This window comes from Aythya marila (genome assembly GCF_965140915.1).
Source record: "Aythya marila genome assembly, chromosome: 1".
Lineage (NCBI taxonomy): Eukaryota > Metazoa > Chordata > Aves > Anseriformes > Anatidae > Aythya > Aythya marila.
Genome location: NC_139042.1, coordinates 194109485 through 194124823, shown reverse-complemented (window position 1 = coordinate 194124823; position 15339 = coordinate 194109485). Strand labels below are relative to the sequence as shown.

At 38.7% G+C, this 15339-nt stretch overlaps 1 protein-coding gene across 1 annotated transcript in view; it reads right to left on the bottom strand.

Moving 5' to 3' along the window:
• Positions 1–15339, bottom strand: part of RELN (reelin) — a 287703-nt gene that overhangs the window by 119224 nt on the left and 153140 nt on the right. The window contains exons 9-10 of the mRNA XM_082777470.1: positions 11545–11641; positions 8111–8351 (exon numbers count right to left, since the gene is read on the bottom strand). Coding sequence (XP_082633596.1) covers positions 8111–8351; positions 11545–11641 — 338 coding nt within the window. The remainder of the gene's footprint in view (positions 1–8110; positions 8352–11544; positions 11642–15339) is intronic.

Here is a 15339-nt window from a genome sequence, read left to right as displayed (position 1 = left end):
ATGGTTTCTTAGCTAGTGAAGGTAAAATGGCAGAACTTCAGACAGATTCTAAATTCTAAATTCTGTGGATTTGGCTACTAAGGCTTCTGGCCTGAAGTCCATTCTTCAACCAAAGGAAAAAATACAATGTGATTAAAAGTTTCCCATGAGATAAACAAGGCTTTAATCTTTCCCACAGGCTATGTTTTTAGACCATTTAACATAGGCTACAGAACCAAAATCTTGGCTGTGCAAGCAGGCCAGGTGCAAAGAGGGTTATAGTGCACCTTCCTTTTTCAAAAAAAAACAATGGGATGACACTTGTTCTGTGATGTAGTAACAAACAGTCTATAAAGTGTGCTTTCACTCATCATTTCCGATTATAGACTGTTATCCAAAGGCTGGTGCTCAAAACATTTGCTTGTTTATGAGTGACTGGTATATGTTTCTTAACTTTCTGGGACACTTCATAATGTTTGTACAACATCGGTCATTGTGTTGATGACTGATTTCCTTAATGAGTCATTTAACTGGTTTGTACTGAAATATTCCTTTTTATTATTGGGAACTGTTGATATTTCTAGGACTCAGCAGTGAGCTTGATACAACCTCACCTGTTTTTCTGAAAGTAATGACATGTATCAACAGCACTGTACAATCAGAGAGAGAAAGAGTCCAAAGTCATTTCTACTCTTTGACATCTAATGGGTCAATTTACATTGCTTTTATTAATGTGCATCTTACAGTGACCTGCAAAGACAAAATTCTTTCTTTCTAGGAGGCAGGAAACACCCCTGGTGTTTTGACGCTAGCTCAGCTCTAACCCTGGCTCCCTGCCACCCCCACCACACTTCCGAGCCACAGGGAACTGGCATGGAGAGAAGTGCAGGCTCAGCATCGCTGCCCAACAGCTATGCTCAGCTGCCTGAACAACACACAGCACCACCGTCAACAACCTACCAGTTCCAATGAACTCCAGGCCCTTGTATCTAAGCACCATTGTTTTAATTAAAAGTGCGATTGTCAAACAACAACAAAATCAAACAAACAAAAAACTACACACACACACACACAAACAAAAAAAAAAAAAAGAAAAAAAAAAGCAAGAACAATTCCACATGTGGGCTACATCCAGTCTTATGGGTAGAGGGCCCACGTTCTTGTTAAAGGGAGCTGGTTGACAGGTTTTGTGCACCCTGCTCTGCTGTCGTTGCCTCCCCTCCCCTCTCACACTCCTCCTTCCACCCACAGAGAAGGACGAAAGGCTTTGAGCTGAGGTGCAGCAGGAAGCCAGCTCATCTCTTCCCAGGAAGATGTGCTGGATAAAGGCTCCTGTGAGGCAAAGCAGCTGGCTAGAAAGCTGGGTTTGGCCCACAGACCAAAATCTGCCTTGATATATCTTACTCAAAACCAAAGTAGCCTTTTCAGGAGCACCTACATCCATGTATCTTTGCCCAATATAGGCTCACAGCAATTTCCATCTGCCATTTTCACACTGGCATAGCTAGAGAATCACCTTTCCTTCTTCAAACAAGTATATTTCATCTGATTCACACAATGGGTACCTCAACCCCTTTTTAACATGACTTTAAACACCCCCCCCCCAAAAAAAAAAAAAAGAAAAAAAAATTCATCTCAAGCAATTAAAACCAACAAAGATATATATGGGATATTAGAATATTTGTTTTGAAAGACCATCCAATGCCATTCCTATTAATTAACAGAGTATTCAGAGATTTGGAAATCTGCTCTGGAACTGGGGGTGTGGAATAGCTTAATCAGCCTTTCTTTTTGCCAAACTCTTAGTCCTGCCCATATGTCTCCTCTGCTCAGTCACACTCAACAACGCATGTCCGGGAAGGACTCAACAGATTGAGGATGTGTATAGCCCCGATGTGCTCAGGGTGTGGTGAAAGGTCGTGGAGTTTTACAGACATGTTTTCTCAGTGAGTGTTGAGTTCTCCCACTCTCTTCTTAGGCAGTTTTCTCTTCCACTAAACTAGATTGTGTTTCTGTGAGATTAAAATGAACTGAATTACAATGACCTGTTACTTAGTTATCACAAGTAGGCATGATTGTATAGTACTAATCTATTGAAAAGCAAGGCCACACAGCTATTTCACAATTAACAAAACAGGGACTGTGCTAACTTGGAGATTATCTCAGAACACACTTGAAATCCACTTGAGGAACATTAAAAAATAAAAATAGAAAAAAAAAAGAAGATGAATTTACTTTTAATAAAACTATTTTTCTCCTTTATTTGGACAACAAATTGATAGCTCTGCCACTAGTCCCTACACCCCCTGTAAAGTGGAAGAAAGATTTGTGAGATGGTACTGCATCAGTCCTAAAAAAAATCTATCTATACATACATACATGTATACCATCCTGTGAATACATAGGAGCAAAAGTAATGGGAAACTCATACAGACAATTTCTGTTTTGCCTTCACAGGAAGTACTTTAATATTATGTGTGGTGGAAATAAGTAGTGTTTCAGGAAATACCAGAGACTGATGACACTGTCTTTCACCTGTTTCTTTCCTCATTCTTTTTTTACTGTTGTCCCAGAATTGGTAAAATGACCAGATGGACCCTCAGCCAGCAGCAGAAGAGCAACTGCAGCTACTGACTGAGACAGCAATTCTGTACCTTGACCCTTCTCAAAAGTGGTGAGTGTCACTAGTTAACACATCATGACCAAATACATCACCACTGTATTGCCTGTGGCTATCTACAATGCTTTTCCTCAAATGTGGAAAAAATCCAGAAACAGATGTTTTGGTCTCAATGTTATTCTTATGTAACCAAAACCACTGCAGAGACTTGAACTTGGTTGGCTCCCTTCTCAACCTCAACTTTTGAGCTTGTGCATCCAAACTTACACAAGGACAATCAGAAATAAATAAATAAATAAATAAATAAAAATTTGCAGAATCTGTATTTCAAAAGACAACAGTAACTTCTGGTCAGGTCTACAGGACACGTGAAGAGTACACTGAAAGATGAGATCACTCTTCTGTTCTTCTGTTCAAGAAGCATTACTGAAAAAAAAAGATTACATCTTTTCCCCAGATTAGCTATGGAGTGTTGAGGTCCTCAGACCTTCAACAGCACTCAGAGCACAGCACTGCTTCATGTGTTTCAGCATCCTCAACCACCAGTGTAATATCCTAACCATGCTTGATTGCAACACCACAGTCACACTCAGAGCTGTCACTGGAGATATTGAAATGCAGTCAGGAATTTATCCTGTTCAACACCCTTCCTTACAGTTCAACTCAGATAAATACGTTCCAGTGGATCCAATTAATCTCCTAAGGGTTGCTTGGCCTTGCTAAACAGCATCTTTCTTGTCTTTTGCTATCTCCTTTGGAACTGAAACACACAAATTCAGTGGCTTATCTCTCAGCTTGCTTCCTGTCTCAGTAGCCAGTTCCAGCTGCGTCTGCAATCAGCCATGTGAGTAACAACGGCTCCTGAGCGCAGCAAGAAACACAATAAAATTCCTGGTCCAGGCTCAAGCAGACTGGGAGAGGAGGAGAAACCGCTTCCCAGGCTGGGTACAGCAAGTTCCTACAGGCACTTACTGAGGAGACACTGTCTGATTCCACCAAAGTGAACACATCAGTGAATAATTACTATTAATGCTTGCGCCATCCTCTCCAGTGACTGAATTTGCCACAGAACCTAACCCAGGACACACATAACAGCCTTCATGGTATCATTTTTTGTTCATTTGAATGCCTTTTTACTTTATTAATCTAAGCTGCTATGAATTCGAGCAGTTTTACCAGCAGAGCTCCTAGAATTGCAGTGTTCACTATTTATTTTAGTAGATCTCAAGTTCTACCAAAGTAGAATTCCTGCAGAAAAAAAAAAATAAAATACTTTCCTTGTAACTTGATAAGCATTCAACATGAGCATGTACCAGATATAACAAGCAATTCTCAAAGCCACCTCCTGGGCAACTACTGGGAAAGAACCAGCTGAAACACATCCTCCGCATTGCTCCACCACCTGAACAATGCCTGCTGGGATAGTCCAGAAGTAAATACCTGGAGAAAGACTATTTTACTCCTTTTTCTATCAGAAATAAGTATGTATGATTTCCTCTTCTTTCAGTTCTGGCTGCCAGCTGGATGAGCTACAATACACCACAGGGTACCACTGTCCTTCCACCTGAGAAATATGCAAGTATCAACCATTCTCTGTGATGAAAGGTGGTGAGCAAGAGAGGATGAATACAGAAAATAACCCCAATAAAAGGGATAAATTTAGAAATAATCTTTTTTGGTGTTTCTTTTTTTTTTTTTTTTTTCCTTAATACTTCATTCCCTTGGTCCTATGAAATTACTTTATGGCACAATTTTGGAAAGGAACTGATGCCCCACAGTTTTGCATATACCAGTTAAAATTGATTTAAACAACAAATAACATCCAGACATGTGACTGTTAACATTGTCAAGGAAACCCCTAAAGAAAAGCATAGAAGGGAGTGAGTGAAGAAGTTAACATCAACTTATAGAAAGATTTTAAGGACAATTTATCTGAAATACTAATTGACAGAAGGCAGGAGGAGATGAATTTAAACTTGTATGGCACAAACAGGCTTGGATATCAGAGAAAGATCTCATCAGAGTGAAACAGAGTAACATATAGCAGAAGACTAGGTATAGGAACTGATTTAGAAAACACTTAGATGAGCAAGTATAGTAACACAGTATAGTAATGAAATCTGTTGATCCCATAATAAAAATATAAACAGAAATTTAAAATTACTTTACATAATTTCTGAGCAAAAATCAGGATAATTAAGCAAATCTTATATACTCAAGAAACAAAAGGACTTGCAGGAAAAAGCAAACTAGATTAGGTTCCATGAAAGCTATCCCTATGGCATTATCAGGGTTTCTCTAACTTTGTTTTGAATGCCAATGCCTTCAATGGCAGAGAAATCTCCTAAAACCTTCTCACAGTTTCCATTAACTTGAGAAGCTTGAGAGCAATACTGGGAATCCTGTGAAGACGTCCCACCTATTGCTGCATCATCTTGCACTGGTTAAGTCATTTAGCTACTGTGAAATGCTGCTTGCAACACACATGATTGATGTGGTTCTAGCAATCATGGGTTACGCTTAAAATGTGGGGTAATGTCATTAGCACAATGTACAAAATTTCTCTAAATTTCTCTAAAATTTCTATTTATATGAAATAGTATGTTTGTGATGAACTGAGATTAGAGCTATCCTAAAAATTTGAAAGAAAACATTCTTGCTAAGTTTTATATGCTGTTTTATATAATGTTCTAATCCTGAAAATCAAAATAAAATAAAATAAAATATTATTGACACTATAATGCTACTGAATCTGATGTAAATCTTGACATAATTTATGGTTTTTATTTTTTACATGACATGAAATTCACATTTCAAAATCTGTTGATATTATATTTGGCAATATTTTCCTGAAAATTTGAGGAAAACTGCAGCAAAAAAAATTAATAATGAAATCCGAGCATGGGAGTGTTCTGGTAGCAAGCCAGATACACTATTTTTTGAAATAACTACAGGGTCCCCAGGAGAATAAGAGCCCTGTGTTGCACACAGGCTTAACCCAGTCTGGCTACACCACAGCCTTGCATGTAGCCTTAACATGGTACAATTGGCTACATAGCCAAATGTCATCTGGGAACAGATAGATGCAGTTATTTCTAGAACAGAAGACAACCTCGGAGGAATGGCAGGTTTGTGAATCCTCATTCATATCCCACACAAGGTTTGAGCTTGAAAGGGATTTCAGTCTAGAATATCTAACTGTTCTCTGCATTCAAGTCCCTCACCTTTCAAGTAACAACACTTGTGTATTGACACTGAATTGGCTCAGTTTAAATAAAAAAAAAATATATATATATAATAAAAAAATCAAAATAAAACAAATAAAAAGAGGTTTACTTGCTAACATTTAGATGATGTTTGTGCATGTTTCAGAAGGAGCAAATGGTCTTGGGCTTGGTCTGCTGGGAAGACACAATTGCACCTATGGCACATTAATCCTTGCTTTGCTTTCATACCTTCTCATGGGTAGAATGGATTTTGAAATTCAGAGATAAGACTGATGTCAAAAGATCATAGAAAATTGTTATTAAATATGCAGGACATTATTTGGTTCTAAAATTTCATATAAAAACATCATTGTAGTTTAAATGGTCTTACTGAAGTAAAAAAGTCAGTATACAGGTACTATGAGTAGATTAGTGATAGTATTTAGTTCTGAAAAGATTAACTTGAGGCCATTCATATCAGGATCTGTGAAAAAAAGCTGTGGCCATGACCAATGACTTAGTGCCCTCAGAATGTCACACCTGTTTCCTGTGGCATTGTCAGAACCATTATCAGCTTCATAAATGAATGGCGACAACAAAACCACCCTTTCTTTCTGAATGAAAAATAGAAAGAAAACAGAAAGTGATCTGCGGCTCAAGTTCTGTCTGTCTGGAAACACACACACACACAAAAAAAAAAAAAAAAAAAAGAATGCAATTGATTTTGACATTTAAAACAACTCTGCATTTGAAGGAACTTTTTCCAAAGAGAAAGGTCCCCATAGTGGTTTTTTTTTTCCTAAGGAAGTATGATCCTTCTAGACCTCATGCATCATAGCAGGCTCTTACAGAGAGAGAAACTTTTAAGGAGCAGCCACTACCTGATCAAGAAAGGTGATATTCACAGTCAGAAAATGGGGGAAAGCATAGCTTTTAATGGTGGCTTAAGATGAAGCAAGCAGCAGTACCAAAAAAACACCAAGTTAATCAAACTGGTAGAATTTAAACTCTCTGAACATCTGTTTAACATCTTTGTTGGTGACATGGGCAGTGAGATCGAGTGCACCCCCACCAAGTCTGCCGATGACACCAAGCTGTGTGGTGCATCCAACATGCAGGAGGGAAGGGATGCCATCCAGAGGGACCTGGGCAGGCCTGAGAGGTGGGCCTGTGATACCTCATGACGTTCAACAAGGCCAAGTGCAAGGTCCTGCAGCTGGGCCAGGGCAATCCCAAGCACAAACCCAGGCTGGGTGGAGAATGGATTGAGAGTAGCCCTTGGGAGAAGGCCCTGGGGGTGCTGGTGGATGAGAAGCTCAACATGAACCAGCAATGTGTGCTTGCAGCTCAGAAAGCCAACCATGTCCTGGGCTGCATCAACAGAAACGTGGGCAGCAGGGTGGGGGAAGTGATTGTCCCGCTCTACTCTGCCCTCATGAGACCCCACCTGGAGCCTGTGTTCAGCTCTGGGGCCTTCAGAGGGTCCCAGAAGAAGGACATGGATGAACTAGAATGAGTCTAGAGGAAGGCCATGAGGATGATCAGAGGGCTGGAGCACCTCTCCTCTGAAGAGAGTCTGAATGAGTTGGGGTTGTTCAGCCTGGAGAAGAGAAACGTCCAAGGAGGCTTCTCAGTGGCCTTCCAGTACCTAAAGGGGGCCTACAGGAAAGCTGAGGAGGGACTCTTTGTTAGGGGTTTAGTGATAGGAGAAGTGGGAATGGCTTAAAATTAAAAGAGGGCAGATTTAGATTAGATATTTGGAAGAAATTCTTTACTCTGAGGGTGGTGAAGCCCTGGCACAGGCTGCCCAGAGAAGCTGTGGATGCCCCATCCCTGGAGGTGTTCAAGGCCAGGCTGGATGGGGCTTTGGGCAACCTCGTCTGGTGGAAGGTGTCCCTGCCCATGGCAGGGGGTTGGAACTAGGTGATTTTTAAAGTCTCCTCCAATCCAAACCCTTCTGTGATTCACAATATCTAACTGAGAGACTTGAAATTGTTCCAAAAACATCGAACCATTTTGCTAAAAGGAAGCTGTTTTCCATTTTCTGTTGTATGATCTTTGACATGACAGTAGTTGCAAACTGTCATCTTATTTTGGTAGTGGCAGAAAGGTTGCATTGTTTTAAAAAGCCCCAGTGGGACACAGAAGAGGCAGAAACAGAGCAACAAAGAACTTAGTTCTGCAAACAGATGGCATGGCCTAAACATTCTTATATGTGCAGTTTGGTTATATGTTACAGTCTTCTTCTACATACAATAATAATAATATCATTATATCATTAAAAATATTAAAATACCAAACTAACCTTCACGGTTGCCCCAGGAAAGAAAAGCCAGTTGCCAGTATCCACAGGATCAAGATTATCTTCTAGTACAACTTTTCTGTGAGCAGCATTTATGATCAGTATGTTGTCCAATGCCCAACAGGCTTCATACACTTCACCAGCATGAACATAATCCTGTTTCCACTGAAAATGGATGTTTTCCCCTTTAGCATCTTCAGGAAGGTACAAGATGTGGATGATTGTGCTGACATTGGAAGGCGCACTGAAAAACAATGATATTGAATTAGACCAAGTTTAAGCCATGACAAAGAACAGTTTTCCCTCATTTAACTCATTTGCCAGGTGTGACACAGTTATGCTGACATCTCTTGTATGTTGTTAGATCTTCTATGGCTATTAGAAAAATATCTGCCCCAAGGCAGAGTCTCACTGTGCTTGGCAGTGCCCAAACAAAGGCAGCCCTGCTGCAAAGAACTTTCAAGCTAGGATGGTGAAGAACAGATCAATGCAGAGCCTGGAGAGCAGGAGCACACAGCACAGCAGCATTCATACTTGATACTGGTCACAGCTCCTAGGTGACTGGCCATTGTCAGGTATTTTGCAAGTATGGCCAAAGGAAATTTGAAGGAAGCATTTTATGAAAGCAAATCTCCCCCAGACATAATTTTTTCATAAGCTATCACCAAAAGAAACTCCCAGCTTCTGGTGTTACAGTCTCTCACCAAGTGGGATGGAACAGACTGACTGGAAGGAAAAGCTGGGAATTTTCTCTGACCAACCTGTCCTTCTGATCCCACACCCCTGCTGGCAGGCTGTGGGTGGGGAGGGACAAGTTTTCTTTCTTTTGGCATGCTGCTTCCAAAACAATACACAAGAAACAACACAGTTGGCATCTCTCTTGCTCTTGCCTCCATGAGTGGGAAATGTGGGGAGGAGAGACAGACCTGGATTGTTGGCAGTGACCAGGGCCTGGAGCTCTGCTTCCCAAAGTTGTCCTCAGAGCTGTGAAGACTGAAGGTCATCCTGAGCACTGTGTGGGTGTCTTTACTTTGCCACTGCCAGTGAAAGGACTAAGCTCTGTGTGTGCAAGGAAAGGATGCTGAGAATTGTTATTTTAACTTTATTTTGCATCCAGCAAGGGAATCAGCTACATCAGGTTGTGAGGAGGTACAAAGCTGGGGTTTGCATCATGTCAAATCCACAACCTTGCCTCTACCCTGGTGGTGATGCCTCCGTGGATTATTAATTTGTGTGCCTTAATTCAGAATTAATCCAGAACTTTTAGGGAAAAAAGGCACCAAGAACTTGTTCACATAGGACAAAACTGAGGGACTACTCTTTGTCAAAAAAAAATCAATAGAGTGCATGAAATGCTGAAAAGAAACCGTGTGTGGTCCATATTCACACCCAGAACAAATTACCTTGCACTTACAAAACATTATGTTTTTTGCCCTCCACTGCAATGCCACTCTGAAACATTATCCTCAGTTCTCCCTGAGCCCTGGGGATGGTTCACATCCAGCACCTGCCTTGTCCAAGAGACATCCTTCCCCTCCCTCTGAAATTGCACTAACATGACATGCACCAACACACCAGCATACCACCATGGTGCCTTTCCTGCCCTCCCGTCACATCCCTGTTCTCCCATTCCCTGGAGCTGCATGCAGTGCAGAGAAAGCCACTGAAGCACAGTCACATAAATACTGTAACTCATACAAGACCACAGGAGAAATTAGCATCCTTTCATAATTCATCCTCCTCTCTGCTTTGCATGACATTGCTCTATTGACCTATTTTCTCCTGCCTGTTCCTGCAGTCATGATTAAAACAACACAGATCAAACTGTATGTTCATTAACTTCACATATTTTGGGTTTCAAAGGTTTACGCTTGTGCCATCACAACTCTTAAATTTCCTGGTTGCAGAGCTATGAGGGTAGCTGGACTGATCTTATGAACTAGGTGTATAATTTTGTATCAATGTGGGGAAAGATGGTCTGTGGTTACTTTGAGGTAACTCCACTGGCTGCAGTGAAGATGTACGTGTCTCAGTTTATATTTTTGTGAGATAAGAATTATTGTCATTTGTTTCACTGAAATTGTTCATAACGTGTATCTTTTTCAAAGAAGTCATAATCACACCCAGAAGGAGCAGGAGCATAAACTACTGAAACCCACTGCCTTGCAGCCAGACCTTTGCTTGCTTGTCAGAAATTAAATAGTTCTTTACCCTGCAAATTGTCTCAATTGTCTGAAAATGGACTCAGGCAGATCACCTGTGTGGCACAGGAAGGCAGACTGAGACACAATGAGGATGCTAAATATAAATAAAGTTTTTTCTTTTCCCGTTTTACTTTTATAACTATATATAAATGCAACTGCACAAAATACCTTTCTCAATACTAATTAATAAAATATTACATGTTTCTAAGAAAGTAGAGTGATCTGCATTATTGATTCTCTATGTAAAGGTATATATTTCACAAGAAAATATTTTAAACATTCTTCTCATTCATAATCCTTTGTGCTTTTGTGTAAACCAGTTTGCTAAAAAACAAGGCATATTTCACCACGATCTGGTTATTATAAGTGTATTGGAAGCCAAATGTTCACATAAAACCATAAACTATTTTTATGGAACATTTTATCCTGCTAAAGCAGAAACCTGCAACACTATAAATTACTGTTCTTTCTGAGATTAAAAGCAGTGCAAAAATGCAAAAGCAGTGAAGGTTTTGGTTTGGAACGAAGCAATCATGAGGAGAGCACAAACAGGCCTTATTTCCTGGTGTTTGGTGGAGAGCACCAGTTGAGAAAAGTCTCTGTGACTATGATAAAGTGCTTTATTTTATTTTATTTTATTTTATTTTATTTTATTTTATTTTATTTTATTTTATTTTATTTTATTTTATTTTATTTTATTTTATTTTACTTTAATCGACTTCCATTTCACTCTTGAAGATGTCACTGTGTTCACTAACTTTTGATTTAACAATGTTTTGGCAATTTAACATTCTTTCCATACTTGATACAAAACACACTGAAATTCTTTACTGTGAGGGTGGTGAGGCACTAGAACAGGTTGCCCAGAGAAGCTGTGGATGCTCCATCCCTGGATGCATTCAAGGCCATGTTGGATAGGGCTTTGGGCAACCTGTTTTTTTGGGTGACATCCCTGACCCTAGCATGGGTGTTGGAACTGGGTGATCTTCAATGATCACCCAGTTGTAAGTGATCCTTACAATCCAAACCATTCTATGATTCTGTGATTCTATGCCAAAAGCGATGGCAGTTCTGCAATTAGCATTAGTGGCCATAATTTCAGCCCTCAGCTTTTAATGTGCCTAAACAAGTGAGAACTAGAAAGCTAGCAATCAAAAAGTTTTAAAAGACCAAGGCTTAAACAACACCTGCTCAGCCAGAAAGCATGAAAATGATTAAAAAGCTGTAACAAACCTAATTTTTTCCAGCTGAGTCCAATCCGCAGAACTATTCTTACTGTAGGACACTGTGATGCTGGGATCTGAGTAGCTAAAGCGGCACGAACCTGATCCTGTGAAAAGCAATGAAATTAGAAGCGTTACGACACATTGAAGCAATAAATGATCCTCCAATAACAACCATTGCTGACTGTGCCTTTGTCACATCATCGCTTCTCTGTAATTTTAAAGTGCTTTGATTGATGATGAAATTTCCTGGGATCTGTTGCTGCAGGTAAACACGAAATAATGCATGCTTTATGAGTCAGAAATAAAGTAGAAATGATAAATCACAGCAGTGCCATGTAATCTCTGCAAATTTCCCAAGGGAAGACAAATAAATTGCTTAACACCCCCTACTGCAGGGAAAAAAGACACCATATAATGTTTAAACAAAACCTTGTTATTAGAGTATAATCCACAGAGCAGTATTTATAGGGAAAACAGTAAAAGAGTGTTTTAATATTATTACATAGGAAAAAAAATAAACAGAAATAAAAATACTGTAAATGATAGGAAAATATATACAGGATTACTTGAACTGAATATGCTCTAGGAATTTAAAAGAACAAAGACATTACAAAATTAGTTACTTTAAGGATGCCCAAAGAGAATTAAATGAAGATATCATCCCATATACTCACTAGAGCCTATAATTAATAATAAACATTGGATGTTGATCTGGGAATCTCAGAACACTTTACAAAAATGAACTAATTAAGCCTTATGGCACCCCTGCAAGGTAGGGTAATATATTTACTTTTGATTTGTAAAAGGGTGCCTCTGGGTGTTGTCACAAAGCATAAGCTTAACAATTAATAAAGGGGACAGTCAAAATAATAAAAACTGGGATTGAAAAATTTGACCTCCCAAATGTGATAAACAAACTGAGTGATAATTAAATACACTAAAAATACTATTTTTGTTCTCAAACATCAAGTAATTCATCCCTCTCAGAAAATTTAACACCCAATGAAACAGATAAATCCAAATGCACGTTCCAAAGATCAACATTTCTACTTGATAGACAGGCTGAAATGTGAGACTCAAAGATCAGCAGATAGCAGCTACCTCCATATTTAAAAAAAGCTTCTCAATTAAACAGCATCTCTGATTGCATCAGGATACTGCTGAGTGAGTACCACAGCTTCCCTTACAGTAGGGGTATGTATTATGTGTGGTATGAGTAGCGTGTTATGTTTCTGTGTGCTTCAGATATGTTCAGTTGCAATGAAAATCATGCTTATATGGGTATATAAATACACATTAAAAATATAATGTATAGATAATATATTTTATAAAAAATTAAATATAAATTATATGAAATAGAAACATACACACATTTCTATTTATATATACAAATGTGGAAATTGCTGAACATAAAATTTTGCAGCTTGGGCTACTTATTGTTGTAATGAAATCAATGGCCTGATTAAAAAGGCGTTGACCGCTTGTACAAGGGACCAGCCTACACATTTGAATAGGAACATATGTCATGATGTACACTGCCTGCAGCCCCCGCTCCCCCGAGGCAGCTCCCATTCACAGCTCTCAGCTCGACAGCAGCCACACAACTGTTTTTTCTGCTCTGCAGAATACACCACAAACAGAGGGGAAAACGCCCAAAAGATGGGATGAAATCCTATCTCTGTAATTTTGACTGATGCACTAACTAACATCCTGGAAATGACCCACAAAGTTAATTTCTTGTATCTTTTTCTTGTCTTAAACTGTAAATATAGAAGCAGATCCTTCCGTATCCACTCTTTACAGCTGTGTGGGGGTAAGTTCAGCTGCTTTGATACGTACTCTGCTGTAACGAGGCACAGAATAATTAATATTGCAAAAGCAGCAGGACTTTGAATTACCAAACATGTACCCAAAATGACTACAAAGCAACTCTCTGGGTATAATTTACTGACAAGGTACTTTATTTCTCTCATATTAAAACCAAATGATGTCAGAAAAAGCCTTTGTATTTCATATTTGCCCATCTGCTGAGATGGTCTACTTCGCTGAGTGGCATCTGCTGTCAGCTCCTACTTGTGGCTTTTAGGAGTTCCAAACTTTAATCACACTCATTTATTTTATTACAGGGGAATTTGGTTCAAAACCAATGAACTTCAGCTGGTTTAACCACTTTGGCTGACAAGAGGCTGTGAGGCAAAGCAGCAACATACTGACTTTTCTGTCATACAAAAACTAAAGGAGCATAAACAGGAAAAATAACCTGTTAATAATGTGCCATTTCAGTTATTGTTTCCATCAACTCTTGGTATGGTACTCCTAAACAAAGCCAAGTCACAATGTCCTGCCAAAAAGGTGGAGAAGGCCACATTTGCTGACTATACCATAAAGACAATAAAAACCCAAGCATTTCCAGTCAGTACAATATATGAAGGATGTCATCTCTTAAATCTCCATCAGACTATGCAACAAAGATAAATCATTTCTTGTAAGAAAAAGAACCAGTGAAAAAGGGCTTCACAAGGCAGATGCGGTGTTTCTCTTGTGTTATTGGAAAGAGAGCAGTGGAGACAGAAAGAAAAGAGGGGAGACAAGTGCTGGTTTCTATTATTATTTTATTGGGACCTGTTTTATTAAGACTAAAATTGGTTTGCAAATGTCATCAAGGTCGAAGTAAGCAGCAGTTACTGACTGTGATGACAAATGCGTTCTTATCAGTGTTTAAAGTCCTTTTTTTAAAAAAATGTATATTCTTCACTCAAAATCAAAAGGTAGCAAAATATTTATCATTTAAGTATCTAATTCTGCAAAACTTTAATGGACAATAAAATAATAATAATAAAAAAAAAAACAATCACCCATCTGAAAAAATGCCAGCATGATTTAGGCATTATTCTTTGCCATTAGAACATTAAAAAAAATATATATATATTTTTAAATATACAAGAAGTACAAGGATCTGGTGTTTGCTTCTTTTGAAAAACCAATATTCTTCCTAGATTATATTAATAGTTTCTTCCCAAGAACAGGGAGAAAGGTGAACATAAAACTGTTCTCCAGAACTAGATTTATTGAGATGTTATTGAAAGCCAGTGTCTTTCAATATAATTTTCAATGTGTCAGTATTCTCAATATTTTTTTTCAATATTGTTATTACTTAATGCTATTCCTATTACACCATATTACTATTATATTGGTAATCTGAAACTAGAATTATTTAAAATATTTTGTGGAAATCTGCAGTTTGGATGTTTGCCTCTGCCTTGACTAACAAAGCCATCCTCTGATTTTGTGAGGAAATAGATGATCAGAATTCAAGTAGTAACAGAGCAGAAGCTGAAGGCAAATTCCCCCAGGAGAGGCGTCCTTCACACTGCTTCTAGAGATGGTAATAAATGTTGTGCCAGCTCTAAGCAGAGCCATGTGGTTAGGATGTTACACTGTAAATCTTCATACCTGCCCATCTTCCAAAGAAAAAAATGTACAAGATGACATAAAACCTTTTGAATGAGCCTAGAATATGGTTGTTTCAAGCCAAGAAAGCCCAGGTTTTGAATTAGCCATGAAAACAGGTAAGAAAACATATAGAATGTTTGCCATTAAGAACTCTATATTAGTAAATTACTGCATTAGAACAAAATGCTGTTCTTTTCTTAAACCAAATACATCACAGCAAATCTGATGCCCTGATATAGTTACTGTCAGTTAGTACAACTTTCTAAAAGTTACCAATATGCTTTCAAAATTAAGGCATGTGTATTTGCAAATTATTCAGTATGTATATGCAAGCAGTTCCTTGGGTTGC